The sequence below is a fragment of the Orcinus orca genome, chromosome X (genome assembly GCF_937001465.1).
Source record: "Orcinus orca chromosome X, mOrcOrc1.1, whole genome shotgun sequence".
Taxonomy (NCBI): Eukaryota; Metazoa; Chordata; class Mammalia; order Artiodactyla; family Delphinidae; genus Orcinus; species Orcinus orca.
Genome location: NC_064580.1, coordinates 47,890,851 through 47,918,345, shown reverse-complemented (window position 1 = coordinate 47,918,345; position 27,495 = coordinate 47,890,851). Strand labels below are relative to the sequence as shown.

At 38.2% G+C, this 27,495-nt stretch overlaps 1 protein-coding gene across 29 annotated transcripts in view; it reads left to right on the top strand.

The window, feature by feature from the left end:
• Positions 1-27,495, top strand: part of FAM120C (family with sequence similarity 120C) — a 330,565-nt gene that overhangs the window by 24,349 nt on the left and 278,721 nt on the right. For 13 of the 29 annotated variants that reach the window (XR_007474745.1, XR_007474744.1, XR_007474743.1 and 10 more), the window contains exons 2-9: positions 3,405-3,651; positions 4,901-4,983; positions 9,424-9,552; positions 21,163-21,265; positions 21,834-21,910; positions 22,356-22,636; positions 24,012-24,285; positions 24,913-25,084. Coding sequence is in view for 18 of the 29 variants with exons in the window: in XM_033414808.2 (XP_033270699.1) it covers positions 3,405-3,651; positions 4,901-4,983; positions 9,424-9,552; positions 21,163-21,265; positions 21,834-21,910; positions 22,356-22,636; positions 24,012-24,285; positions 24,913-25,084 (1,366 nt within the window). In the remaining 11 variants the exon portion in view is untranslated. The other 16 variants (XR_004479549.2, XR_004479550.2, XM_033414809.2 and 13 more) reach the window with 16 other exon arrangements.

Below are 27,495 nucleotides of genomic sequence, written 5' to 3'. Positions count from 1 at the left end.
TGCTTATTGGCTAGCTTCACTTTTTAGCTGTGTGACATTGGTCAAGTTCTTCAACCTCTGAGCCTCGTTGTTCCATCATCTGTAAAAGGGAGGTAATAATGCATCATGATGTTATTGCAAGGTTAATGGACATGAGGTGTACTTGGAACAGTGCCTGGTATATAGTAGGTACTCCGTTGATACCTAATATTACTTTGCTACTTGAGCTCTAAGTAAGCCGCAATCCAGGCAGCCTTTTCCCAGTGAATTTTGTACATCAGTTGTTGAAGTCAAATACTGAGATGATGGTGCCCTTTCATTTGCCAGGGCTGCTTTCCTTTTTTACAGCCTCTGTAGGCCTTTCTTTGCTATTCTGTCAACTCTAGCTCTGTGTCCTTTCTAGTGCTGGTTAGGACCATGGAAGATACCCAACGAGAGGCAGAAGGAATCTATGGCCTTAAAACTTGCAGATGATGGTATTGTCAAATTACTTCCTTGACTGTGTCAGCTGTCTCAGTGCTATAACAGTTAAGAGGAGAGAAATAATGAAAGAATTTATGTAAGAGGTGGTAGCCCTATGGAAAGTATTTGGAACGTTGGGCAAGACAGGCAATATGGCAGTCCAGGCAGGGAAACCAAGTGAGCAAAGAAAAGGAAACAGTAATCTTGGAGAAGGGTAGTTAGGAAACCAGCCTGGTAGGAGTAGGGTGTTGGGGAATTGTGAGGGATTATTTGTGAGATTCTTATTCTATTGTTTTCCATTACTTACCCCAGAATATGTAGTGAAAGAAGTTTTATATCTGGAATCATGAGATTTTTGTTCTAATCTTGGTTCTGCTGCAGATTAGCTAGATAACCATGTCAAGTCATCTGTCATTTCTAGGGGGCTAGTTGCTTAAGCAGTAAAATGAGTAATTGGGCATATGTATATCAAATCACCTTGTTGTACACTTTAAATGTCTTATAATTCTATATGTCAATTATATCTCAATAAAGCTAAAACTTTTTAAAAAATGAGTAATTGGGATAGGTCAATGATTCTTAATTGCGAGTGTGCATCAGAACCTACTGGAAGCTATTTTGGAATATAGGCATTTTGATCACACTCAGGAAATTGTTTCAGCAGATCTGAGGTGAGACACAGGTTTTTATATTTTGAAAATGCTTTCCACATGGTTGTGATTTATATTCCTAGTGTTATAAGAGCCATTCGATTTGTTAAAGATCACTAGTCCTTGGCTTTCTGGAGTTGAAATCACTTGGATGGTGGCATAATCAGCTTTAGACCAGCTAAAGGTAATGTGTTGTAGCAGAAAGAGCATGGGCTTTGGTGTCAGTCTGACCTAGGTTCCTGTCTCCCAGCTCTGTAGCCCTAAACATGCCACATCACTTCTCTGAGCCTCGGTTTCCTCATCAGAACAGTGGGGCTTATAATGCCCACATGGTCAGGCTGTGATGATGAGAGAGAACATATCACACTTAGTACTATGCCTGGTACAAGGTAGATGGATGCCCAATCAGTGACTGGTATGAGAGGTATATGCTGGAAGAAACTGTCACCAGGGGACAGCATAAAACTGTACTCCTACCCTGACCTATCTGGAGTTAATCGTAACTCTAGACATAAATGTGTTGCAGTGCAAAGTAAGGATTTTTGCTTCCTTTGCCTGGATATCAAATAAATACAGACCTTACTTTGCTATCTGCTTACCAGTGTCCCTCCCCCTGTTGTGAGTTAATGTGTGACATGGCTATCTACTGTGACTAGACTCTCTTTCCATAGCTTAGAAAAAGATTAATGTGTTGAAACTCCTGTCAGACTCCAGAAAACTACCATTCCTTTAAAACTTAAATAAAAAAATAGGTCAGTTGAGTTCAACAAAACTATCAAGGTCTGCAAGCTCTAGAGACAAAAATCCAAACTTTGCTCCTTCCAGCTACATGACCTAGGGATGTAATGTAAAATGGGGATAATAATAATAGTTATGGCCTCATAAGATTGTTTTGAGTATTAAATGAGTTAATGCATGTAAAGTAATTGGAACCTTGCTTAACACATAGTACATGTTCAGTATCTGTTAGTAATTATTATTCATATTACTATGCACCAGATCTTATGTGGGAGCCAGGAATACAGAGATTATAAATAAAGTTTCTGCAGTCAAGGAACTTACTGTGGCAGAACCAGTATGCAGACCATTTCAGTATGCTTTATGTACAGCAATAGACACGTGCACAGGAGGGACACTTAACAGTCTGCCTCTATTACATTAAAAATAGTGCTCTCTAGGAAGAAGTTTGGTACAATGGAAAGTGTGCATTCTGGAGTCAGATCAGCTTGGGTTTGAATCTTGTATATACTTACTCAGTATGCAACTTTAGGGGAAGCCAACCTCTCGCAGCCTTAGTTTTTCCATTTCTAAAATAGGGTGAAGTTTCTGACTTCTAACTTTTGGAAATACCCTCCCTATTTGGGTGCCCTGCGGTCTAAGGTGCTCCTAAGAGAGAAAGCAGGGATTTTTTTTTTAAAGAGATGAACTTAGATTCAGATTCTAGCTATATGTCATTTAACCTTTCTGTGTCTATTTCCACTTGTAAGTTTTTTTTTTAATTATTATTATTATTTTATATTTATTTATTTATTGGCTGCTTTGGGTCTTGGTTGCTGTGCGCGGGCTTTCTCTAGTTGCGGCGAGCGGGTCTACTCTTCATTGTGGTGCGTGGGCTTCTAATTGCGGTGACTTCTCGTTGTGGAGCACAGGCTTTAGGCATGCAGGCTTCAGTAGTTGTGGCACGCAGGTTCTAGAGTGCAGGCTCAGTAGTTGTGGCGCACGGGCTCAGTTGCTCTGCGGCATGTGGGATCTTCCCAGACCAGGGCTCGAACCCGGGTCCCCTGCATTGGCAGGCGGATTCTTAACCACTGCACCACCAGGGAAGTCCCTCCACTTGCAAGTTTTTTCATCCATATCTACCTTGTCCATGGTTGTTCTGATGATGAGATAATGTATGTAGAGCACATGTGGTATATAGATAATGTATGTAAAGCACATATGGTGCTGAGCAATATATAATAGCTTTATTATCTTTCTAACAAAGTTCTCCTGTTATTGTTTAAAGTAAAAACTTAAATAATATAAACCATGTTAATTTCAGTATTCTTTTAAAGAACCTCAGGCCATAGTTTCATGCAAGGAGTCAAAAAAGACTGGACATTTGAATGAACGCATGGATAATGCTGCCTGTGTTTACAGGAATAATCAAGTTCTAGGGTAGGAGAGACTTTTCTTTTTAAGGCTATTTTGTTCAGCCTCATATAATCTTAAATTTCAACAAACTATAAAATTCAGTTACTAACCTTCCTGATTTCTAACCAAATACAGGTCAGCTTCTGTTGCATGATGTGTTCTTCTCTTCTTCCCTCCTAGGTCTTTCAGAGCCTTGAAGACCACCATTTGGAAGTGGTGGCTTTTTTCAGGGAAAATGGCTTCCATGGCCTTCTTGCCCATGACTCCGAGTATGCTCTCTACAATATTCCCTCTTACTATAGTTCCCACGCTCTGAAGCTGAGCTGGAATGGGAAGAACCTTACTACCAACCAGTTCCTGATGCAGGAGGTGGCCAAGCAGCTGGGCCTGAAGCGGATGAATTTTCCCATATTTGCTGCATTGCTAGGTAGGTGGTCCAAAGAACAGACTCCAGTGATTGTTAAAGTTTCCTCTTGCAGTGTTAAGAGATGAAGATTAGAGTGATTTAGGTTATCATTGTTGGATTTATCTTCTGAAAGTCTGCATGCCGAACACTGTGCTTTTGGGCTTCTTAAACTCAGCATGTTTGTCTTATAAATTAATACAGGATATTCCAGAACATTATTTTGGTTCCTATAAAACTTTTTCTTTTGTTACATTCTATAAGTATTTTATGCAGAGTACCATCTTAGGCCAAAATATCTTACTAGCCCTAGACAACTTTGGTTTCCTACTCAGAGCATTAGCATTTCTTACCCACTGTCTAAATTTAGGTCAAGAACACAAATCATTCTGTATCTTTTTCTTTTTTTTTCTGTTGTGCTAACATTTTATTATGAAAATTCCCAAAAGTACAGCAAAATTGCAAGAATTTTGCTATGAAAATCCTATATCTACCACCTCTATTCTGCCATTAACATTTTACTATACTTGCTTTATCATATATCTGTCCATTCTATCCATCATCAATCTTTCTTTTAAAGGAGTATTTCAAAGTAAATTGCAGAGTGTTGATTATGTTTCGAGTTGGTTTTCCAAGTACTGACAGCATGAAGGTTAATATCTTGTCTCAGGTGTGACCTCTGTTTATAATCCCAAAGGATTTGAGCTTGGATAATCTAGTGGAGTCAGCACAAGTTTTGGAATTAGGCCTTGGACAAATCACTGAAGTTACACCTTCCTGGTTTCAGTTTCCTCATCTGTGAAATGGAATAATAATACTTCACAGTGCTATTGATAAGGTTAAATGAAATAAGATATATAAAATACCCAGCACTTAGTAGGCAGTGAGTAATTGGTGGCTGTTATTATAAAAGGCAGCATGACTGGGTGATAGAAAATAGCATGGACTTTGGAGTCAAACATTCCTAGCTTCTTATCCTGGTGTGGGCACTTATTAGATGTGGCCCCTTGGGCAAAGTCATCAGACTTGCTCAAACCTCAGTTTCCTTATCTATAAACTGGAGGTAATAATATTTACACAGTTATTATAAAGATGATATACATAATGCATGTGAAACATAGTAGGTAATCAAACATAGTTACTGTAGTTGTTACATTAAGAATATAGACCTATGTGAATTATTTGATTGTTTTCTCTCCCAGAAGTCCTTTCATGGCCTGGAGGTTCTAAGAAAACATTTGTACAGTCAATAAATGACAAATATACTTTATAGGTAACCACATTCTCCCAGATGAGGACCTGGCCGCTTTTCACTGGAGCCTCTTGGGACCAGAACATCCCCTTGCATCACTTAAGGTAACGTGACCCATTTCCTGCCTGTACATCAGGTTTTGATTGGAGTTTTGGTAGAATAAATATCTTTCATTAGGCTTAAAATATTTCAGACACTTATAGACAAAAACTTTATAATTATGATCAATACCCTTAAAAAGGAAAAACTCAGTTTTCCACCTAATGTGTAGGGAAAAATCCAGTTATTCCCTCCTATGTCTTTCTTTCCTGTGTTTCTCCTTTACTCCCATACTACTACCGCACTCACACAGAACACTTCACTTCTGACACTTCTGGTCACTAAACATGTGGGGGTTTTTCCCTGCACAAAACAGTTTTCTGTGACACCAGCTGGGTGTCCTACAATTTAACTCAATTCTAACACCAACTACCTGAAGATAGTGTCAGATCACACAAGTTAAGGACTCAGTTCCACAAGACTTCCCCCCCACTTCAGACACCATTCACAAGCCCAGGTTATCACCTGTGCTTCCGACCAACCAACTAACTATAGATTAGAGGTTCCAGTGACCCCCTTCCCAGGTTCAATTAATTTGTTAAAGCACCTCATAGAACTCAGGGAAATACTTACTTACATATATCACTTTATTAAAGGATATGATAAAAGGATGGAGATGAACAACTAGATGAAGAGATACATAGGGTGAGGTGTGGGAGGATCCCAAGCACAGGAGCCTATGTCCCCATGGAGTTGGGGTACATCACCCTCCTGGTACATGGATGTGTTCACCAACCTGGAAGCTCTCCAAAACCTGTACTTTTGGGATTTTATGGAGGCTTTATCATGTAGGCATGATTGATCATTAACTCCATTTTTAGCCCTTCTCCCTTCTCTAGACAATGGGGGTGGGGCTGAAAATTCCAAGCTTCTAATCATGGCTTGGTCTTACCAGTGACCAGCCCTCATCCAGGAGCCCACCCAGAGTCACCTCATTAGAGGAAGAGATGCTCCTAGTGCTCTTACCACTTAGGAAATTACAAGGGTTTTAGGTGCTCTATGCCAGGAACTGGGGTCAGAGAACAATGTATATTTTCTATTATCTCACACCCTTATTATCTTAAGGATTCATACGAACCTATGAAGAAAAATACTAATACCCCAATAAATGAAGTAATGAGCAAAGGACAGAAGCAGACAATTCACAAAAGAGGAACTAGAGTGGCCAATAATATGAGTGGGTGTTAAACCTCACTGGTGATCAGAGATGCAAATTAAATGAGCAGTGTGATCTTTTTTTTTAACCTAAGGGTTTAGCAAATATTGAAAAATTAGTCTACACGCTCCTACTGAGGCTGTGTTGAGACTGGTGCTCTCATACATTTCTGGAGGTAGTGTAAGCTTTTGGTGGTATTATATTTCCCTAGTTCTTTCAGTCTCCTAGACTATTTCACACCTTTTCCTCTCTCCTTAAGCCTCTAATGCTCCCTCCTCCCTGCTCACTCTCAGCTCATAACTTGGCTTCCTGTTTCACTGAGAAAATTGAAGCAATGGGAAGAGAACTTACACCAGTTCCCACCCTTTCATCTTCTCACCTGCATGCTTTGCCCGCCTCAGATGACCTGTCCATGTTCCTGCCTAAGGCCAACCCCTCTACTCTTATGCTGGATCCATCCCCCATTGCTAACTTCTTTTTTTTAATATAAATTTATTTATTTATTTTTGGGTCTTCGTTACTGTGCACGGGCTTTCTCTAGTTGCGGCAAGCGGAGGCTACTCTTCGTTGTGGTGCGCAGGCTTCTCATTGCGGTGGCTTCTCTTGTTGCGGAGCATGGGCTCTAGGCACGTGGGCTTCAGTAGCTGTGGCACACGGGCTCAGTAGTTGTGGCTCGTGGACTGTAGAGCACAGGCTCAGTAGTTGTGGCACACGGACTTAGTTGCTCTGCGGCATGTGTGATCTTCCCGGACCAGGGCTTGAACCCGTGTCCCCTGCATTGACAGGTGGATTCTTAACCACTGCACCACCAGGGAAGTCCCCCCCATTGATAACTTAAGGGCATCACTTCAGCAGTTCTCCCCTCTTTCTCCCACATCATCAGTTTCCCTCTGTTATTGGCTCTTTCCCATCAGATGCATAAGCATGCAGCCATCTTAAAAAATAAAACAAAACCTGCCCTTGACTTCACTCCCTCCACCCAAGCTACTGCTCCATATTTCTTCTTCCCTTATAGAAGACTCTTCTAGAGAGTTGTCAAGGCTTGAGCTGTTTACTATCCCCTTTCCATGTTCTGTCTTCAATTTGCTTTGCTGAAATTGCTCTCAACAAATTCACCATGACCATGATGTTAATAAATCCAATGGCCAGGTCTCAGTTTTCATCTTACTTGACCAGTCAGCAGCATATGACCCAGTTGCTCACTCTCTCTTTCTTAGAACATGTTCTTCACTTGGCTTTAAGGACACCACTCTCTTGTAGTTTCCTACCTACTTCACTGGCTGCTGCTTCTGTCTCCTTTGCTGCTTCCTTGTCTTGTCTATTCCTTAACTTTGGAGTGTCCCAGAGTTCTATCCTCAGTCCCTTCTCTTTTCTATCCACACGTGCTGCCTTGGTGATTGATCTCATCTAGTCTCGTGACTTTAAATACCATCTGTCCATTGATGAGTCCTAAATGTATGTCTCCAGCTTTGACCTCCCCTTTGAACTCCAGCTTCTAATATCTAATGGCCTACTAAATATCTCAAAGAAACATGTCCAAATGGAAACTCCTGATCTTTCCTCTAAACCTCTTCCTTCCACAGCCTTCACTAATTTTCATTAATGGCAACCTTATCCTTCCAGTTGCTCAGCCTAAAAGCCTTGGAGTCATCCTTGACTTCTCTCTTTCTCATGCTCCATATCTCCTCTTGTCAGCAAATACCATCAGTTCTTCCTTCAGAATATATCCACTTCTCACCATTTTCACAGCTACTACCTTGGTCAAGCCACCATTCTTGCCTGGATTATTATAACACTTTACTAACTGTTGCTCTTCTCTTGCACTCTTTCTTGCTCCGCCCCCTGGCCCCAAATCTATTCCTAATACAACAGCCAGAGTCATTTTAAAACCTGACTCCAATCATGTCACTTCTCTTTTCAAAATTCTCCAATGGCTCTTTATGTCACTCACCTAATCTTTACCATGGCCTACAAAGCCCTGTACTGTCTGGCCCTCTGGTACAGCTCTGATCTCATCTTCCCTTTTCTTTTGCTCATAGAACCTTTGCACTCACCATTCCCTCTGCTTGGAATGCATTTTCCTCCCACATAGATATTTCCTCACTCCTATAGGTTCTCTCAAATGTTCTTTTTTCAGAGTGACCTTTCCTGACACCCTGTTTAAAATTACATGCCCTGCCCCACACACAGTTGCATTCCCTACCCCCTTCTCTGCTGAGATTTTCTCCATAGCACTTATCTACATCTAGCACACTATACGTTTTACTTATTCTGTTTGTTTGACTCCCCTTACCCCATCCCAACACACCTACACTAGAATTTAAGCTCCCTTGAGGGCAGGGAGTTTTGTCTATCTTGTTCACTGCTGTATCCCTGATGCCTAGGACAGTGCCTGGCACACAGTAGGCAGTAAATATTTGTTGAAGGAAGGAATGATTATTTGGCTAAATAATTTATATAAAAAGCCTTAAAGAAGTTTATAGCCTTTTACTCAGTAATTACCATTCTAGGAAGCTTGTAATTAAATAATTGGAAGGTGGACAACAAATCATACCTACATTTCATCACAGCATTTAAAAAACCCTTATTTAAAAAAATTTCAAGCATCACAAAAGTAGAAAAAATAATATAATAATATAGTCAACCATCACTATAACATCTTCCAGATCCAACAGTTATTAAGATGTGGCCACACTTGCTGGGTTATTTTGTTGTTGTTGCTGTTGCTAATGTATTTTAAAACAAATGCCAGACCTTAAGTCATTTCACTCTCACGTTCTTTGATATGCATCTCTAAAACATATGGATATTTTCTTACATAAGCACAATGCCATTATTACTCCTAACAAAATTAATGATAATTTCTTGGTATCATCTTAATAGCTAGTCCATTTTTAGATTTTCCTGATTGTCTCACAAAGGCCTTTTTGTGGTTAGTTCAAATCAGGATCCAAACATGGTCCACACATTACAACATTACCTTTAATAGCAAAAATTTGGAGGCGGCCAAAATGTATCATGAAAGAAAACTAATTAATTATGGCAGTGTCATAAAACAGTGGTTATCTTTGTAGTGGGATAATTGCTGCTATGGTTTTGTCTTTCTTTATACTTTTCAATCTTGGTTCCAAGTGTTCTGTACTGAAAATTAGAGGGAAGACTAAAAAGATTTTAACTGTCTCTCAGTGAATTAACTGAATTTGAATTCTGTATCTCACCCCTGTCTCACCCTTTTTCTTAGTGACCCATCTTTGATATCAGTGTGCCTGGCTTATCTTCCTTCTTCTAGGTCAGAGCTCATCAGCTGGTTCTTCCTCCCTGTGATGTGGTAATCAAGGCTGTTTCTGAGTATGTTAGTTCCATCAAAGACCCCTCAAACCTGGATGTGGTTGGGAAGGATGTTTTCAAACAGTCTCAGGTGAGCTAGCCTCTCCCTTCCTAAAAATGGCCAGTTTTCTTACCTTCACAAATACCACCAACAGATCTGATCTTTTTTGTGTTGCCTACCTCCTCTCCTCCTAGCTGCTTATCTTCTCTCTGCTTATAGACTGGAGCCTCAAAGTTTCTTTTAGAAAACATCACTAGGCCTGGATTTAAAGGATTCTTTACCTTTTTTCCACTGATTATTAAAGTTATATAAGCTCATCCTAGAAGATTTAGAAAATGTCACTTATGATCTCATTAACCAGAAACAACTTGCTATAGTTATCACTCTGGCATATATCCTTCCCTTTTTTCTTTTTTTGTTTCAGTGTATATTTTAATGTGAAGGAGGTCTTGCTTATTGAAGGATAATGGATACTGAAAAAGACTACTTAAGTAGGTCCATTTAAAACAAGAATCAATGTTTCATCGTTAATAGTGAAAAAGGGGCTCAACTGGGATTTTGTCTTGTGAAATGAAACTAAAAGTTAGGAAAATAAGTTAGTTTTATTTTTTTAAATTTCATCTATATTTACACTCTGGGTTTTTCAGTTTTATTTTTTAAATTAACATACAATAAAACTCACTTTTGCATCTGTGTGTAGGTAGTTACACAAATTTTTAACACATGTATAGATTTATGTAGCCAACATCACAATCAGGATCAGAACAGTTGAACCACCCCCAAAATTTCTCATGCTTTCCCTTTGCAGTCACATCCAAACTCATCCCTAATCCATGGAAACTACCAGTCTATTCTCTGTCATAGTTATATCTTAGAGAATAGCATGTAAACGAAATCATAGAGTATGTAATCTTTTGAGAATGGCATTTTGCATTCAACATAACACCTTTGAGATTGTTCTAAATTGTTGCATGTTGCGTGTATGGATAATTCATTCCTTTTTATTGCCAAGTAGTATACATTGTGTGGCTATACCACAGTTTGTTTATGCATTCACCCTTAGAGGATATTTGAGTTGTTTCCAATTTTTGGTGGTTTGAATAGAGCTTCTATAAACATTTCTGTACAGGTTTTTGTATGAACATAAGTTTTCATTTCCCTACTGTAAATACCTAGCAATGGGATTTCTGGGTCGTATGGTAAGTATATGTTTAACTGTAACTTCATAAGACTCTGCCAAACCGTTTTCCAGAGTGGCTATTCCATTCCTTACCAGCACTTGTTATTGTTGGTATTGTTATTGTTACTATTAGTCATTCTAACATGTATGAATGTGGTAGTTCATCATAATTTTAATTTGCATTTCTCAAATGACTAATGACGAACATTTTTTTTCTTGTGCTTATTTACCATCCATATATCCTTTCTGGTGAATGGTCTGTTCATGAACAGTCTTTTGCCCATTTTTTAACTGGGTTGTTTGATTACTTACTGTTGAGTTTCGAGAGTTCTTTATATATTCTGCATACTAGACCTTTGTCAGATATCTGGTTTGCAAATATTTTCCCCCAGTCTGTAGTTTGTCTTTACATTCTTTTAACAGTGTCTTTTGCAAAGCAAAAGTTTTCAATTTTTATTAATTTATAACTTTTATGGATCATGCTTTTGGTGTCATGTCTAAGAACTCTTTGCCTAACTGCAGGCACAATAATATTGTCCTGTTTTCTTCTAAGAATTATATAGTTTTACATTTTACATTTAGAACAAATCATCCATTTTGAGTTCATATTTTTAGAAGTGTGAGGTGTTTTGTTTTGTTTTTGCATATGGATGTTCAATTGTTTCAACAAAGTTTGGTGAAAAGACTCTTCTTTCTCCATTGAATTGCCTTTGTCAAAAATCAGTTGTCTGTATTTGTGTGGATGTATTTCTGGACTGTATTCTGTTCAGTTGTCCTATGTATCTATCTCTTTTGAAATAGCACACTGTTTTGAATCCTGTAGCTCTATGGTAAGACTTAAGATTGGGTGGTGATTCCTCTAATTTTATTCTTCTTTTTCAAAATTATTTTGTCTATTTAAGTTCATTTTTCTTTCCATATACATTTTAGAATAATATTGTCTATATCTACAAAAAATCCTGGTGGGTTTTAATTGGAATTCCTTTAAATATATACATGAATTTGGTGAGTCTTCAAATCCATGAATATGATATACCTCTGCATTTATTTATTTGTCTTTGATTTAGTTCATCAGTGCTTTATAGTTTTCAGCTTATGTCTTATACATTGTTTTATATTTATACTTAAGTATTTCATATTGCAGGCACCTATTATAAAGGATATTGTTTTGTTTATTTCAGTTTCTAATTGTTTGTTGCTAGTATATAGAAATATGATTGATTTTTGTTTGTTGACCTTGTATGCTGAAACCTTTCTAAACTCACTAGGAGCTTTTTGGTAGGTTTCTTGGTATTTTCTGTATAGGTGATCATGTTGTCAGTGAATAGGGACAATTTTAGTACTTTCTTTTCCAGTCTGTATGCCCTTTTTTTTCCTTGACTTACTGCACTATCTAGGATTTCTAAACAGTGTTGAATAGGACTACTGAGAGAGGATATCCTTGTCTTGTTCCTGATATTTGGGGAAAGCATTCAGTCAGCATTAAGTATAATGATAGGTTTTGTAGATGCATGTTATTAGGTTGAGGAAGATCTCTTCTATTCCTAGTTTTCTGAAAGTTCTTATCATTAATGGATGCTGTATTTTGTCAAATGTATTTTTGTATGTCTATTGATAGGATCATGTGCTTTTTCTTCTTTAGTCCATTGATTTTTGAATATTGAGCCATCCTTGCATTCCCAAGATATGGCAAAAATGTATTATTCTTTTTTTACATTGTTGGATATAAATTACTAGTATTTCATTGAGTATTTTTATATGTATTTTCATGAGGAATATTGGACTGTAGTTTTTATGTGTGTGTGTTTTCTTTGTTTGATTTTGATATCAGGGTAATGCAGGACTCATAAAATGTATTGGCAAGTATTCCTTCCTCTTCCATTTTTTGGAAGAGATTGTGTAGAATTGGTGTTTTTCTTCTTTAATTGTTTGGTAGAATTTTCCAGTGATGTATCAGGCATGGATTTCTTTGAATTTATCTTGTTTAGGGTTTGCTGAGCATCTTTAATTTCTAAGTATATCTTTCACTAAATTTGAGAAGTTTTCAGCTATTATTATTCAAACAGATTTTCTGTTCCACATTCTCCTTTCCTCCTGTGACTACAATGGCACCAGTGTTTGACCTTTTGTTATTACCCCATAGATACTTGAGACTCTGTTTTTTAAAAAATTATTTTCCTCTCTGTTTTTCACACTGGATAATTTCTATGGATTCATCATTAACTTTGTTGATTCTTTCCTTGGCCATCTCTTTTCTTTTTCTTTAAATTTTTTTTTTATTGGAGTATAGTTGCTTTACAATGTTGTGTTAGTTTCAGGTGTACAGCAAACTGAATCAGTAATACATATACATATATCCACACTTTTTTAGATTCTTTTCCCATATAAACCATTACAGAGTATTGAGTAGAGTTCCCTGTGCTATACAGTAGGTCCTTATTAGTTATCTATTTTATATATATTAGTGCGTATATGTCAGTCCCAATCTCCTAATTTATCCCTCCCTGCCTTTCACCTTTGGTAACAATAAGTTTTTCTACATCTGTGACTTGGTTTCTGTTTTTTAAATAAGTTCATTTGTACCATTTTTTTAGATTCCACATGTAAACAATATCATATGATATTTGTCTTTCTCTGAATTACTTCACTTAGTATGATAATCTCTAGGTCCATCCATGTTGCTGCAAATGGCATTATTTCATTCTTTTTTATGGCTGAGTAATATTCCATTGAATACATGTACCACATCTTCTTTATCCATTCCTCTGCCGATGGACATTTAGGTTGCTTTCATGTCTTAGCTATTGTAAATAGTGCTGCAGTGAACATTGGGGTGCATGTATCTTTTTGAATTATGGTTTTCTCTGGATATATGCCCAGGAGTGGGATTACTGGATCATATGGTAGTTCTATTTTTAGTTTTTTAAGGAACCTCCATACTGTTCTCCATAATGGTTGTACCAATTTACATCCCCACCAACAGTGTAGGAGGGTTCCTTTTCCTCCACACCCTCTCCAGCATTTATTATTTGTAGATTTTTTGATGATGACCATTCTGACCAGTGTGAGGTGATACCTCATTGTAGTTTTGATTTGCATTTCTCTGATAATTAGTGATGTTGAGCATTTTTTAACGTGCTTTTTGGCCATCTGTATGTCTTCTTTGGAGAAATGTCTATTTAGATCTTCCACCCATTTTTTGACTGGGTTGTTTGTTTTCTGATATTGAGCTGCATGTGCTGCTTGTATTGGGTTGGCAAAAAGTTTGCTCGGGTTTTTCTGTAACATCTTACGGAAAAACCTGAGTGAACTTTTTGCCAACACAGTATACTTTGGAGATTAATCCCTTGTTGGTCGCTTCTTTTGCAAATATTTTCTCCCATTCTGTGGGTTGTTTTTTGTTTTGTTTATGGTTTCCTTTGCTGTGCAAAAGCTTTTAAGTTTCATTAGGTCCCATTTTGGTTTTTATTTTCATTACTTCAGGAGGTGGATCAAAAAAGATGGCTGCAATTTATGTCAGAGAGTGTTCTGCCTGTGTTTTCCTCTAAGAGTTTTTTAGTATCCTATCTTACATTTAGGTCTTTAATCCATTTTGAGTTTATTTTTGTGTATGGTGTTAGGGAGTGTTCTAACTTCATTCTTTTACATGTAGCTGTCCAGTTTTCCCAGCACCACTTATTGAAGTTGGTCATCTCTTTTCTGCTGTAGAACCCATCCAATGAGGTTTTTTTTTAAAATTCTGACTATTGTATTTTTTTTCAGGTTATTTATTTTTTAAAAAAAATTATTTATTTTATTTTTGGCTGTGTTGGGTCTTAGTTGTGGTGTGCGGGCTTCTCTCTAGTTGTGGTGTGTGGGCTCAGTAGTTGCAGCGCGTGGGCTTAGCTGCCCCACAGCATGTGTGGGATCTTAGTTCCCCAACAGGGATTGAACCCATGTCCCCTTAACCACTGGACCACCACGGAAGTCCCTGAGTTTGTTTCTTTTTGTTTTGTGTTTTAATTTTTATTTTATAGTGGAGTATAGTTTTTTTATTTTTATTTTTTTAACTCTTTATTTTATATTGGAGTAGAGGTGACTAACAATGTTGCATTAGTTTCAGGTGTACAGTAAAGTGATTCAGTTATACATATACATGTAGCTATTCTTTTTCAAATTCTTTTCCCATTTAGGTTGTTACATAACATTGAGCAGAGTTCCCTGTGTTATACAGTACGAGTATTGTATTTTAAATTCTAAAGTTTCCGTTTGGTTCTTCTTTTTTTTTTTTTTTTTCTCTCTTTTTTTTTTCTAACATCTTTATTGGAGTATAATTGCTTTACAATGGTGTGTTAGTTTCTGCTTTATAACAAAGTGAATCAGCTATACATATACATATGTTCCCATATCGCTTCCCTCTTGCATCTCCCTCCCTCCCACCCTCCCTATCCCACCCCTCTAGGTGGTCACAAAGCACCGAGCTGTTCTCCCTGTGCTATGCGGCTGTTTCCCACTAGCTATCTATTTTACATTTGGTAGTGTATATATGTCCATGCCACTCTCTCACTTTGTCACAGCTTACCCTTCCCCCTCCCCATATCCTCAAGTCCATTCTCTAGTAGGTCTGTGTCTTTATTCCCGTCTTACCCCTAGGTTCTTCATGACATATTTTGTTTTTTAGATTCCATATATATGTGTTAGCATACGGTATTTGTTTTTCTCTTTCTGATTTACTTCACTCTGTATGACAGACTCTAGGTCCATCCACCTCACTACAAATAACTCAATTTCGTTTCTTTTCATTTGGCTCTTCTTTATGTATTATCTTTCTTTGCTGAGATTTTCTTATTTTTTTTTAGTTTTAAATTATTTATTCTTATTTTAAACCTACTCAAAGAATGTTTTTTCTCTGGGTAAAAGAGAAGCAGTGAGGATAAACACAAGCAAAATTTTGTTCTTAGCAATTACAGAATTTAAACAGTGGAATGACAGTCTTTTTCAGCGTCCTGACATTTAGGTCGAATTGATTTTGATTTTATGTCTGCTAAATATCACCTACTACGTATATATTTTTTTAAAGTAGAGTTGAGAATTAAAGTGAATAGAGAAAAAGTGTGATCTAGGAGAAAGGTCCTAAGGTCTACTTATTTTTGCTGAGATTATCTATCTTTCTGTTTCAAAAGTGTTTCTCCTACCTTCAAGCATTTTTATAAAGCTGCATAATGTCTTTGTCAGATAAGTTCAACGTGTGTGTCATCTCAGTGTAGGCATATATTGATTATTTCCATGCAATTTAAGATTTTCCTGGTTATGCCCAGGCCAAGTAAATTTGGATTGGACATTTTGAATATTATGTTTTGAGGTTCCTAGTCTTATTTCAATATAGTCGGGAATGTTGACAGTTTTGTTTTAAGAGGAAATTGACCCATTTAAGTTCAGACCACAAGTTCTCACCATCCTACTGTGGGCCTTGGTTTCAATGTCAGTGCAGTTTTCAAAGCCTTTGCAAACCTATTTGGATCAGTCCCATGAACGCCACCCAGTTGCCAGTCTGGGACTTGGGCAGTGGTTTATCTGTTCAGTTCTCAGAGTCTGTGGTCTGCTGTTTTAAGTGTCAGATCCACACATGTGCTGCTCCCTCTTTGCAATCCCTTCAGTACTTCCCAGTTCATCGGGCCACCCTTTTTCAGCATCTAGGGCCAAGCAGCAGGAGGACAGAGAAAAAGCATTGAAGGCTCACTCCACCCTACTGAGACCACTGCTTCTCTGATCAGAGAGGAAGTTTCCTCATTCAGAGATTGAGCTTCCCGCTATTCCCCTATTGCCACTGCTGCCACCACAGGTTTGCTTCAGGCTGGCACACATAAGAACAGAAAAAAGGAAAAGAAAAATGGGGGTATTTCCATACATTTTCTTGAGTTTTCAGAGACCCTTTTCCCACTCTTCAAGCCAGAACTGGACTAGGGTTTCTCCTGGAGCTCTCTCCACATCAGTGGACGCTTCCAGATTTCAGGCTGCATTGTGTCCACACCAGGGGACATTGGAGAAAAAAGAAATGCTAAAATCACCCTTGGTTTGGTGGTACTTCGAATTCTGGTCTTCTTCCCAGAGTCTTCAAATAGTGGCTCCTGGTTTCTGTAACTACCTTCAGTGGGAACAAATTGGAGGGTACTTACCCCATCTTATCCAGAATGGAAACCTCTCTATAGATGTTTTTAAATGAATAAAAAATGAAATCAGTGTTTGATTTTGGGGGCATAAGTTTTCCTAACAAAATTTTGTGATAGCCCTGTCTAACACCCACTAGTTCACATTTAACTTTCTGGCACAATCATAAAGAGTGTTTTGTGTTTTTTTTTAATAAAAAGTATACTTGGGCTTTATTTTCCCAAAAGGCTTACATTCTGTTGATATTCAAATCATTCTCTTTTCAAGTGTCTTGCCTGCCATCATCTTTCATAATTCTCTCTTCCACCACTGATGAACACTAACTGCAACAGATCCTCATTGGTCTGTGGCTTCTACTATGATGTGAGCAGTCCTCTATCATGTCCCTTGACTATAGGAAGTCCTGACCTTTATGACAGATTTGCTCATTCACTTTGTTACTTTGCATTGCACTCTCAGCTGTTTTCATGAGATGATTAGGAAGAGAGTGACTCACAAAAAGAGAAATTGACATGTTGGGTAGGGAGAGATCCTAGTGTTAAGTAGGGGATACTGTTTAGATGGAGAATAAATTTTCCTTCCAATTTTTTATTGTGGTAAAATACACGTAAAATTTACCATCTTAACCATTATAAATATACAGTTGAGTGGTATTAATTACATTCATAATATTGTGCAACCATCACCATCATTCATCCCCATAACTCTTTTTATCTTGTAAAACTGAAACTGTACCCATTAAATGATAACTCCCCATTCTCTCCTTCCTCCCAGCCCCTGGCAACCACCATTCTACTTTTGGCCTCTGATTTTGACTACTTTACATACTTCATATAAGTGGAATTATACAATATATATTTTTGCAACAGGCTTATTTCACTTAGCATAATGTCCTCAAGGTTCTTCCATGTTGTAGCATGTATCAGAATTTCCTTCTCTTTTAAGACTGAATAATATTCCATTGTATATAAATGTAGGAAAAGTTTTGTAAGTGCTCAATTGAGTGGTGAATATTTTTAATGTTATAGCTTTTGCTTCCCTTTGTAGCTTCATGAGTTTTGGAACTTGGATAATGACTATTCTTAATAACAAGAATCCACTTTTCACTAAACAAAACAAAACAAAATTTTTTAATAGAGACTTTGCTTCTAATTCCACCCTAAATGTTTCACAGTATTTCCTAGTCCTCTTTATATGTATGCTTTGATGTGGTAGTCATCTCAGTGTAGTCATTTTTAGCCTGCTTTTTTCACTTAACATTATGTTTTAAGCCATTTTTCTTTGTTGTATAATTTTCACAAACATTTTTAACAGTTATAGAATTATGAGAGCTCTTTTAACAAACATACAAAAACTGCTAGGTAATAGTGTCAAAGTATGGGGTTCTACTCTGCTACTTCTGGCCTCTGTGGATCTTTAAAAGAAAAGGGCAGGACTTAATTAAATATGATCATATATAAAATACTGAATGAACTTCTGTAGATAAGGTCCCATGTTAGACAGTAGGATATAAATGTGAATAAACCATTCTTTGTCCTCAGAGAACTTGAGGTTAAATGGGGAGGTAGAAGCAAATAAATAAGTACAACAAAGAAAAAAAACACAGTAAAGTTTTCACAGAAGGAGAGATTTCATAGATTTGGTGCCTCTTTAAGGAAGAGTAAATGTTTGCCTTTCAGGGCACAGAACAGAGTGGTACACTGAGGGAAGTACACATAATTCAGTATTTCAGGGTATTGGGCCATAGATCTATACTCACTGACATATAATAGTTTATAAGACATACTGTTAAGTGCAAAAAGCAATTTGAAAAACAATATGATAAGATTCCACTTATGTGAAAAAAGCAAAACCATATTGGTGTACATATATATGTGTGCGTATAAACACAGCAAAAGTTATGACAGGACATATACCAAACTGGTAACAGTGGTCACGTTTGGGGAGGGGAGTGGGTACAGAGGTAGAGATATTAAGGAAGATTCTGTATATGGCTTGTATGTCTTAGGAGATTGTTTTTAGTTATTATTATGTGTTATTAAATATAATAGGGAAATAATAATGAATATATAAATAATGGAACCTTGATGCAATGGAATGTTATTTACATGTCATTCTGTAAGTCAGTAATTTGCAAACATTCTTTAGATTTGAAACCCTTTTTCAAACAATTATGTCCAATTTTTGAAAAAGGAGAGTGATATTTTGTTTCTAAGTGAGGCTGGAGGACCTGGAGATCTTGATATCTGTATTTGTGTGCCTGCATGCAGGCAAGTAAAGAGATCTGGAATGCTGTGTAGATCTTAGAGTGTTAACAATTACAAACTCTGAGAGATAAGATTATAACTGTTTAAATTTTTCTTTTTTATTATATCTTTTAATTTTCCTATAAAAAATAAGTGTTATAGTTAGGAGATGATTTTTTGTAGAAAATATTCAACACTGAGGCTATAGGGTGAATTGGGCACTCTCATGCACTGATGATGAGAGTATAACTTGAGACATCTGCTTTGGAAAGAGATTTAGTATCATGTGTCAAGAGTCTATGAAAATGACCATATCCTTTGACCTAGTAATTCCACTTCTAAGAATATGCCCTATGAAATAACCCAAGAAAATTATGTAAAAATATGCTCATCAGAGCATTATTTATAATGAGAAATTAGAAATGACTTTAATCTTATATTCTATTTGATGAAATATTATGAAGGTCATAAGTTATATTCAAGAGGATTTGAAAATTACATTGGAAAAAGCTTAATAAGGAAAAGCCCCTTCTCAATCAGCCCCAACCCCGCAGAGGTAAACGGTATTTTCTATCACCATAGATAAGTTTCGCTTCTACTTGAACTTTATATTTACTCTTTTGTGTGTCTCTTCTTTCATTCATTATTATGTCTGAGATTAGTCCATGTTGTTGCATATATCAGTCCTTTGTTCTTTATTACTGCACAGTTTTTTATCATATGAATATGCCATAACTTATCCACTCTTCTGTTGATATACATTTGAGTTATTTCCAGTTTGGAGCTATTAAATAAAGCTGTTGTTAGTATTCTTGTTCATATTTTTTGGTGGACATGTGTACTCATTTCTCCTGGATAAATACTTAGGAGTAGGATTGCTGTGCCATATGGCAAATATATGTTTAACATTATAAGAAACTGCCAGACTGTTTTCTCAACTCTACCAATATACATTCTTACAAGCAGTGTATTGGGATTCCAGTCACTCTATATCCTTGCCAGTGCTAGATATTTATAGTCTTTAATTTTAGCCATTCTGGTGGATATATAGTGATTTCACATTGTGGATTTTGTATATGTTTAAGAGGTTCTGGTTGTAATATTCATACCTTTTGAACCAATAATTCCACTTTGGGGACATTTTCATATGGACATAATCTGAAATCCAGAAAAACTTATACGTGCATATATGTTCTTTTCTGTGTAAGTTATAATAGCCAAATGTGAGAAATAACCTAAATGTCAGGTATTAGAGAAGTAGTTAAATAATTTATGATATATGTATAATGATAAAATATTCAGCCATTCAAAATTATCTTGTAGTGTAATGAAAGCAAGATATGAAATTGTACACAGAGTATGGTATCAACTATAGAAAAAATATGTGTATTAAAATAGACTAGCCATACTTCAACAAAAAAATGTATTTTAAAACTTAGTGGAGGGCTTCCCTGGTGGTGCAGTGGTTAAGAATCCGCCTGCCAATGCAGGGGACACGGGTTCGAGCCCTGGTCCAGGAAGATCCCACATGTTGCGGAGCAAGTAAGCCCGCGCGCCACAACTACTGAGCCTGCACTCTAGAGCCAGAGAGCCACAACTACTGAGTCCGCGTGCCACAACTACTGAAGCCCGTGCTCCTACAGCCTGAGCTCCGCACAAGAGAAGCCACTGCAATGAGAAGCCTGCTCACTGCAACAAAGAGTAGCCCCTGCTCGCTGCAACTAGAGAAAGCCTGCACGCAGCAATGAAGACCCAACACAGCCAAAAAAAAAAAAAATTAGTGGAAGGAAGCACACCAAAATATCTTTGGGTGATGGTACTGTGTAGTTTTTTTCTCCTGTCTTTATGTATTTTTTCTAATGATCATGTGACCATTTTAGAATAGCACAAAATGTAAGTAAACTTTATTTATTTATTTTTAAACTTAATTTTTTTAAGTATTCCATCTTTTATGTTCTATAATGCTCTCTCCCTACCTAAACTTTTCTGCAGCATGAAAAATTGCTCCCTTGGGTTTCTTTAAACATTTGATTTCTGCTACTGTTTTGACTCTCAAATTATAAATTGCATGACAAAGACACTCTCATGTTATTTCTTCTTCTGAACATTTGATGTTCCAACATCCAGTCCAGGACAGAAGATAAAATAGAACGATTCAAGAAAGCAGTTGAGTACTATTCAGTCACAACCAAACTCTCTTCGCTGCCAGTGGGTCCCTCCTCCTTTCTAGGTAAGGCTTCCATTTGACCCCGAGCTGCTCTGTCTATAGAGGAAACTGAGTTAGTCCCTCAGGAACTCCTGGGACAGAGTGGAATCACTTATTTGTATTGCACCCTTCTAGAAGTCATTCCTATTTGATAGACATCCTTTTGATTTCCATGTAATAAGAGAGATGACATGAAACAGGGCCCTCATTTCCTGAATTTATAGATGGGATCCAATGCTATTTCCTTAGCTTGGGCTTCTTCTGGTGCTAATCTCCATTGTGGCCTGGTATATGTAAAATTGCCCTGTCTGTGGGATCAGGCCTGAGTTTGAATTCTACCTCTGCTATGTACTAGCTGTGTGATCTTTGCAAGTCACATCTGTATGAAATGTGGCTCAGGATACCTCCTTAATAGGGTTGTTATCAGAAGAAATAATTTATGTAAGGTTCTTGGCATGGCACATAGTAGCTCTTCAATAAATTGTTAACTTATTTATTAATAATAATTTCTCAGGTGTTTTGAGATTAGCAGAATATAACAGGGTACAGTTATTAGGATTGACTAAAGGATAGCCCTTTCTCTTTGCTTCAGGTTTTCGGAATAATCGACTTGGAAATCCTCCCATTCCACGAAATCAAATGGGCACTATCTCTGCTGGAAAGCCAATGGTAAATATCTTTTAAGAAGCTTGACACCATTTGATAGCATTAGACTTGGGTTGCTTCCCGATTTTTATAATCTGAGTTAAGGAGTTAGGGTGATTCAGTATTATCAGAATGTCAGTACTATCAGAATGTCATGTTCTCAACTTGAGGCTGGCAGACTCTGTAAAGAAAACATCCAAATCAGTAACCACTAGGGCATTGTGAAGGTAAATTAGATAATGTTGGAAGAATGGTTCTAGGAGACATAGATTTGTCCATTGTCCTGCCTTTGGAGGATTCTGTCCATACATCACTGTTAGAATTATTTCTTGTTATTCTCAGTAGGTTCTTTGTATCCAAACAGTTCCAGCTACTGGCATCATCCACTATGTCACAACTTCTGGGGAAACCATCTTGGAGCCTGGTAAAATGTTAAATAAAGAGCTTTTCTGTCTGTTTTGTCCTTTAGTTTTCTCACCACGTGCCCCAGAAAATGAAATATCCACCACCATTCCCAGTGGGACCCAACTCCTCTCTTCTCTTCTCCCCCCATGCTTTGGGGGAATCCCATGCTTTTTCTGAGGATCCCATGCTGCAGGACAGCCCCTTTGCCAGTTGGGCTGTCTCTTATGATTCCTCTGCATCCCAGTTTCCCAATTACCTGACTTCCAAAGCCTCACCTCCTTTGGGACCAGACTCTTCCCACTCCTCTTCCTCTGATGCTGATGAGCCAAATGGAGCCAGCTCTGAGTAAGTATCTGTACAGGCACCCCAGGGAACAGAATTCTGAAGCATCTGTATTCTTTTGCGGTAACCTAGGTAGGGAATGTGGGAAAGTGTATGTTCCTGGCTTTTCTCTGTGACTCTTTGCTCTTAAGTGAAGTAGGAAAATTCTCTCTATGCTTGGCTACTTCATGCTCATCTGGACCCTGTACAAGTGGTAATTTTCAGGTACCCAGGCCACTGAGGTAGAAGGCAGCATAGCAGCTGGTTAGGGAAGCCCTGGTAGGGGTGTGCTATGTATCATGTCTATCATCTCTAAATTTGTGAAGGGGGGTAGGTTGAATGGAAAAAAAACTTGAAAGACTTTATAGAGTTGAGGTATTGGAACAGTTGAGTATGCAGTTATATTGCTTGGTAACTAAGACAGGGTTCTGAGGATTAAAACAGTGAGATTTTATATAAGCTCATTTGTTCTTAGATTATTACTCCAAGCAGATTATTCCTGGGAGACAGAGCTGATTTGAGGGTTTTTTGGCTTTTTGTTTGTTTGTTTGCTTTTATATTTATTTATTCATTCATTTATTTTGGCTGCACTGGGTCTTAGTCGCGGCATGCGAGCTCCTTAGTTGCGGCATGCAGGCTCTTAGTTGCAGCATGCATGCGGGATCTAGTTCCCCAACCAGGGACTGAATATGGGCCCCCGGTATTGGGAGCATGGAATCTTACTCACTGGACAACCAGGGAAGTTTCTGAGATTTTAAATTGTAGTTATTTCCTTAGAACATGAGCAGACTCTAAACATGGCCTCTTATAAGGTATAAAGGATTCAGAATGGTTCCCATGACTTTTAAAAAAAATTTTGGCTCTGTTGGGTCTTTGTTGCTGCGTGTGGGCTTTCTCTAGTTGTGGCGAGTGGGGGCTACTCTTTGTTGCAGTGAGCGGGCTTCTTATTGCGGTGGCTTCTCTTGTTGCAGAGCATGGGCTCTAGGCACACGGGCTTCAGTAGCTGTGGCACATGGGCTCAGTAGTTGTGGCTCGCGGGCTCTAGAGCACAGGCTCAGTAGTTGTGGCACACGGGCTTAGTTGCTCCGCGGCATGTGGGATCTTCCTGGACCAGGGCTTGAACCTGTGTTCCCTGCATTGGCAGGCGGATTCTTAACCACTGTGCCACCAGGGAAGCCCAGTTCCCATGACTTTTGATTGCTTTGGTTTATATCAGATGAAAGAAGCCAGGAAGATAGTGATGGCCACTGAGAAGAAAGGTATCAGGTCCAGTGCTAACCCAGTATCCTGGCTTCCAAAGGGTTTGTTAAGATTCCTTGGAATCAGAACAGGCATCTTGAGTTGGAATGTCATTATCAACCCCCTTCTCTCTTCTACACTATCTTTTAAAACCTTTTAGTCACATCACAGAAACACTTCAGCAGCAGCCTGGATGGGAGGATCCAAATGGTGACAGAGGGTCTTGGGTACAGCCTATCGATGCTGGAGTTTCAGATGCCAGCCTGGGTGATGGTGAGCCCCACATCCCATCTCTGCTGTCTATGTCTACGAGGAACCATATGGACATCACCATTCCACCCTTACCTCCAGTAGCTCCAGAAGTCTTGCGGGTTGCTGAACACAGACATCGAAGGGGTCTTATGTACCCATATATCTACCATGTCCTCACTAAGGTGAGAGAACACATCAACACCTACCTCCCTGCTCTTAACACTGTACTTCACACTTCCTAGGACTGTAAGTTACCAGAGAAAATTCTGATGATTGTATCTGAAAGGAGATCAAGTGTGCTGGGGCCCCTCATTGTATCAAGGGTCTCTAGTGAGGTGAGACCAGCAAAAGATGGGACTGTGCAGTAAATGAGGCCTAGAAGAGAAGTATAATTGTGAGATTTTGAAGAAGATAATGCACCATGTTTGTGGACTCTGGTCTAGGGATGGACACACTCTAAGAAGAGGCATTATGCCCTTGTTCTTTACCTCTCCATCTACTTCTCCAGAGCTATTCCCTTCCTCCAGTCTTACCATACAAATCTATCCCTCAGCAAAATGTCTAAGATGAATTTTCTCCATTTAGTCAGCTGTAGATAGTCATAGCAGAGACTTTAAAAATGGAATTTAGCTTTTAAGCTGCCTATGGTCAGTTTGGCTTGTTACAACTTTTTTTACTCTGAAATTCTGTCTAAATACAAGTAGAAAATTTAATAGCGAGGCTACAGTTCATTACTGTTTCTTCTCAGCTCAATTCCAAACCTTGGGGTAACTCATTTTCTCCTTTCTCCTGTACCATTTTCTCATTAGGGTGAGATTAAGATCCCTGTATGTATTGAGGATGAGTGTAACATGGAGCTGCCTCCAGCTGCTCTCCTGTTCCGGTCGGCTCGTCAATATGTATATGGGGTCCTTTTCAGTCTGGCAGAGACACAGAGGAAAATGGAACGCCTGGCCATACGGCGGCGGTTGCCTGTAGAAGGTATGTGTGGTTCTAGCTTTGACAGTTCTCTCAATGCTTTGACTCAGGGCAAAAACGTCTATGCAAGTACATCATACTTTTGGCTATGGAATAGTCTTTAAGAAAGTGTATAATTCACCAGAACATATACTGGTATGGGAAATGCATTAACTTAAGCCCAAATTCTTTAATCCTTAGGCATTCAGAGTGACTATTACTTATAAGAGCCATGCTGGACTTTGGGAATGTAGAAGTGTATGTGACACAGTCTCTCCTCCTCAGTGAGGTTTCTGTTTTGGGATTTGATCCTGTAGGTAATTGGAGCCATTGAGATGTTTTAAGCTGCAGAGTGATATGGTCAAATTAGCATGTTCAAAAGAACCAACTAGATTTCTGCTTCTGGGAAGATGGAATAGATATACTTTTCCCTATTCCTCCTGCTAAATAAAAGTAAAAGCTCAGGATATTATATATAAAACAAGCACAAGATACTCTAGAAGGTGAACAGAAGGTGACAGATTGCCTAAGGGCCTTGGGATCCAAGGAATGCTGCAGTAGTGAGTTCCCTGGGTTTTCTTTGTGCCTTATATATCCCAGACTGTGTGCAGGACAAGCTGGCAGCCCAGAGACACCAACAGGTGCAGACCAAGAAAAGCCTGCTCTCTCTAGCCAAAGTACGCAGAAGGAACAACCTAGTAATACAGAAATCTTTTAGATAATAACTACTCTATTCCAGCCAAACACTAGAGAAAAACTGTAGCCCACTCTTACCCCTACCAGCAAAGGCCAAATGAAGAACCTAGACTTCTACCATTGCCAGACTGTAAGAAGGTATGCCACCTGCTCCTGCTGTGGAAGTGTCAGACAAGGGCACATTGGGAGTTAGGACTTCTACTCCCACTTGGCAGTAACGAGACAGCATCCTCCTTCACCCACCAGAGTGGTGTCAGAAAAGACCTGCTAAAACACAAAATTTAAATGAGATCCAGAGTCTCATAAAATAATACCTGAAATATTAAGGTTTGAATTGAAAATCCCTCATCATACCAAGAACCAGAAAGATATCAAACTGAGATCTCAAACTGACTGAGGAAAGAAAATCAATAGATTTGTGTTATCCATAGAAAATCAAATCACTGTAACACAAATGACTGAATTACCTGATAAGGATTTCAGAGCAGCCATGAGAGAGGAATGCTTTGACAAACAATTCTGAACATTCTTTTTTTGGGCTGTGCTGTATGGCTTGTGCAGTGAAAGCACCAGGTCCTAACCACTGGACAGCCAGGGAATTTGCTGAACATTCTTGATACAAATTAAAAATAGAAAGTCTTACAAAGAGATATAATATACAAAAGAACAAATGGAAATTAAGAACTAAAAGATACAATAACTGAAATAAAATACACAAAAGATGGGTTAAACTGCAGATTGGAGACAACAGAGAAAATAATCAGTGAACTTGGAGAAAGAACAATAGAAATTATCTAATCTGAATAACAAAGAGAAAATAGATTGAAAAATGAACAGGGATCAGTGGAACTATAACAAAAGATCTAATATTTGTGCCAATCAGAGTCTCAGAAGGAGAGGCGAAAGAGGGTAAGGCTGCAAAAGTACTCAAAGAAATAATATATAATATTTATATTTAATAACTTAAATAAATATTCCCAAATTTGGCAGAAACATATGCCCACAGTGTGTATCTGTTAATCCAAAACTCCTAATTTATGCCCCCCATTTCCCCTTTGGTAGCCATAAACTTGTTTTCTATGTCTGTGAGTCTGTTTCTGTTTTGTAAATAAGTTCATTTGCATCATTTTTTAGATTCCACATGTAAGTGATATCATATGATATTTGTCTTTCTCTGTCTGACTTATTTCACTAAGCATAATATTCTCTAGGTCCATCCATGTTGCTGCAAATTGCAGAATTTCATTCTGCAAATTTTTTTTATGGCTGAGTAATATTCCTGTGTGTGTGTGTGTGTGTGTGTGTGTGTATCTCACATTTACTTTATCCACTCATCTGTCAGTAGATACTTAAGTTGCTTCCGTATCTTGGCTATTGTAAATAGTGCTGCTATGACCATTGGGGTGCATGTATCTATTTAAATTGGAGTTTTCATCTTTTCTGGATATATGCTGAGGATTGGGATTGCTGGATCACATGGCAACTCTATTTTTAGTTTTTTAAGGAATCTCAATACTGTTCTCCATGGTGGCTGCACCAATTTACATTCCCATCAACAGTGTAGGAGGGTTCTCTTTTCTCCACACCCTCTCCAGCATTTATTATTTGTAGACTTTTTTTTTTTTTTTTTTTTTTTTTTTTGCGGTACACGGGCCTCTCACTGCTGTGGCCTCTCCCGTTGCGGAGCACAGACTCCGGATGCACAGGCCCAGCGGCCATGGCTCAAGGGCCCAGCTGCT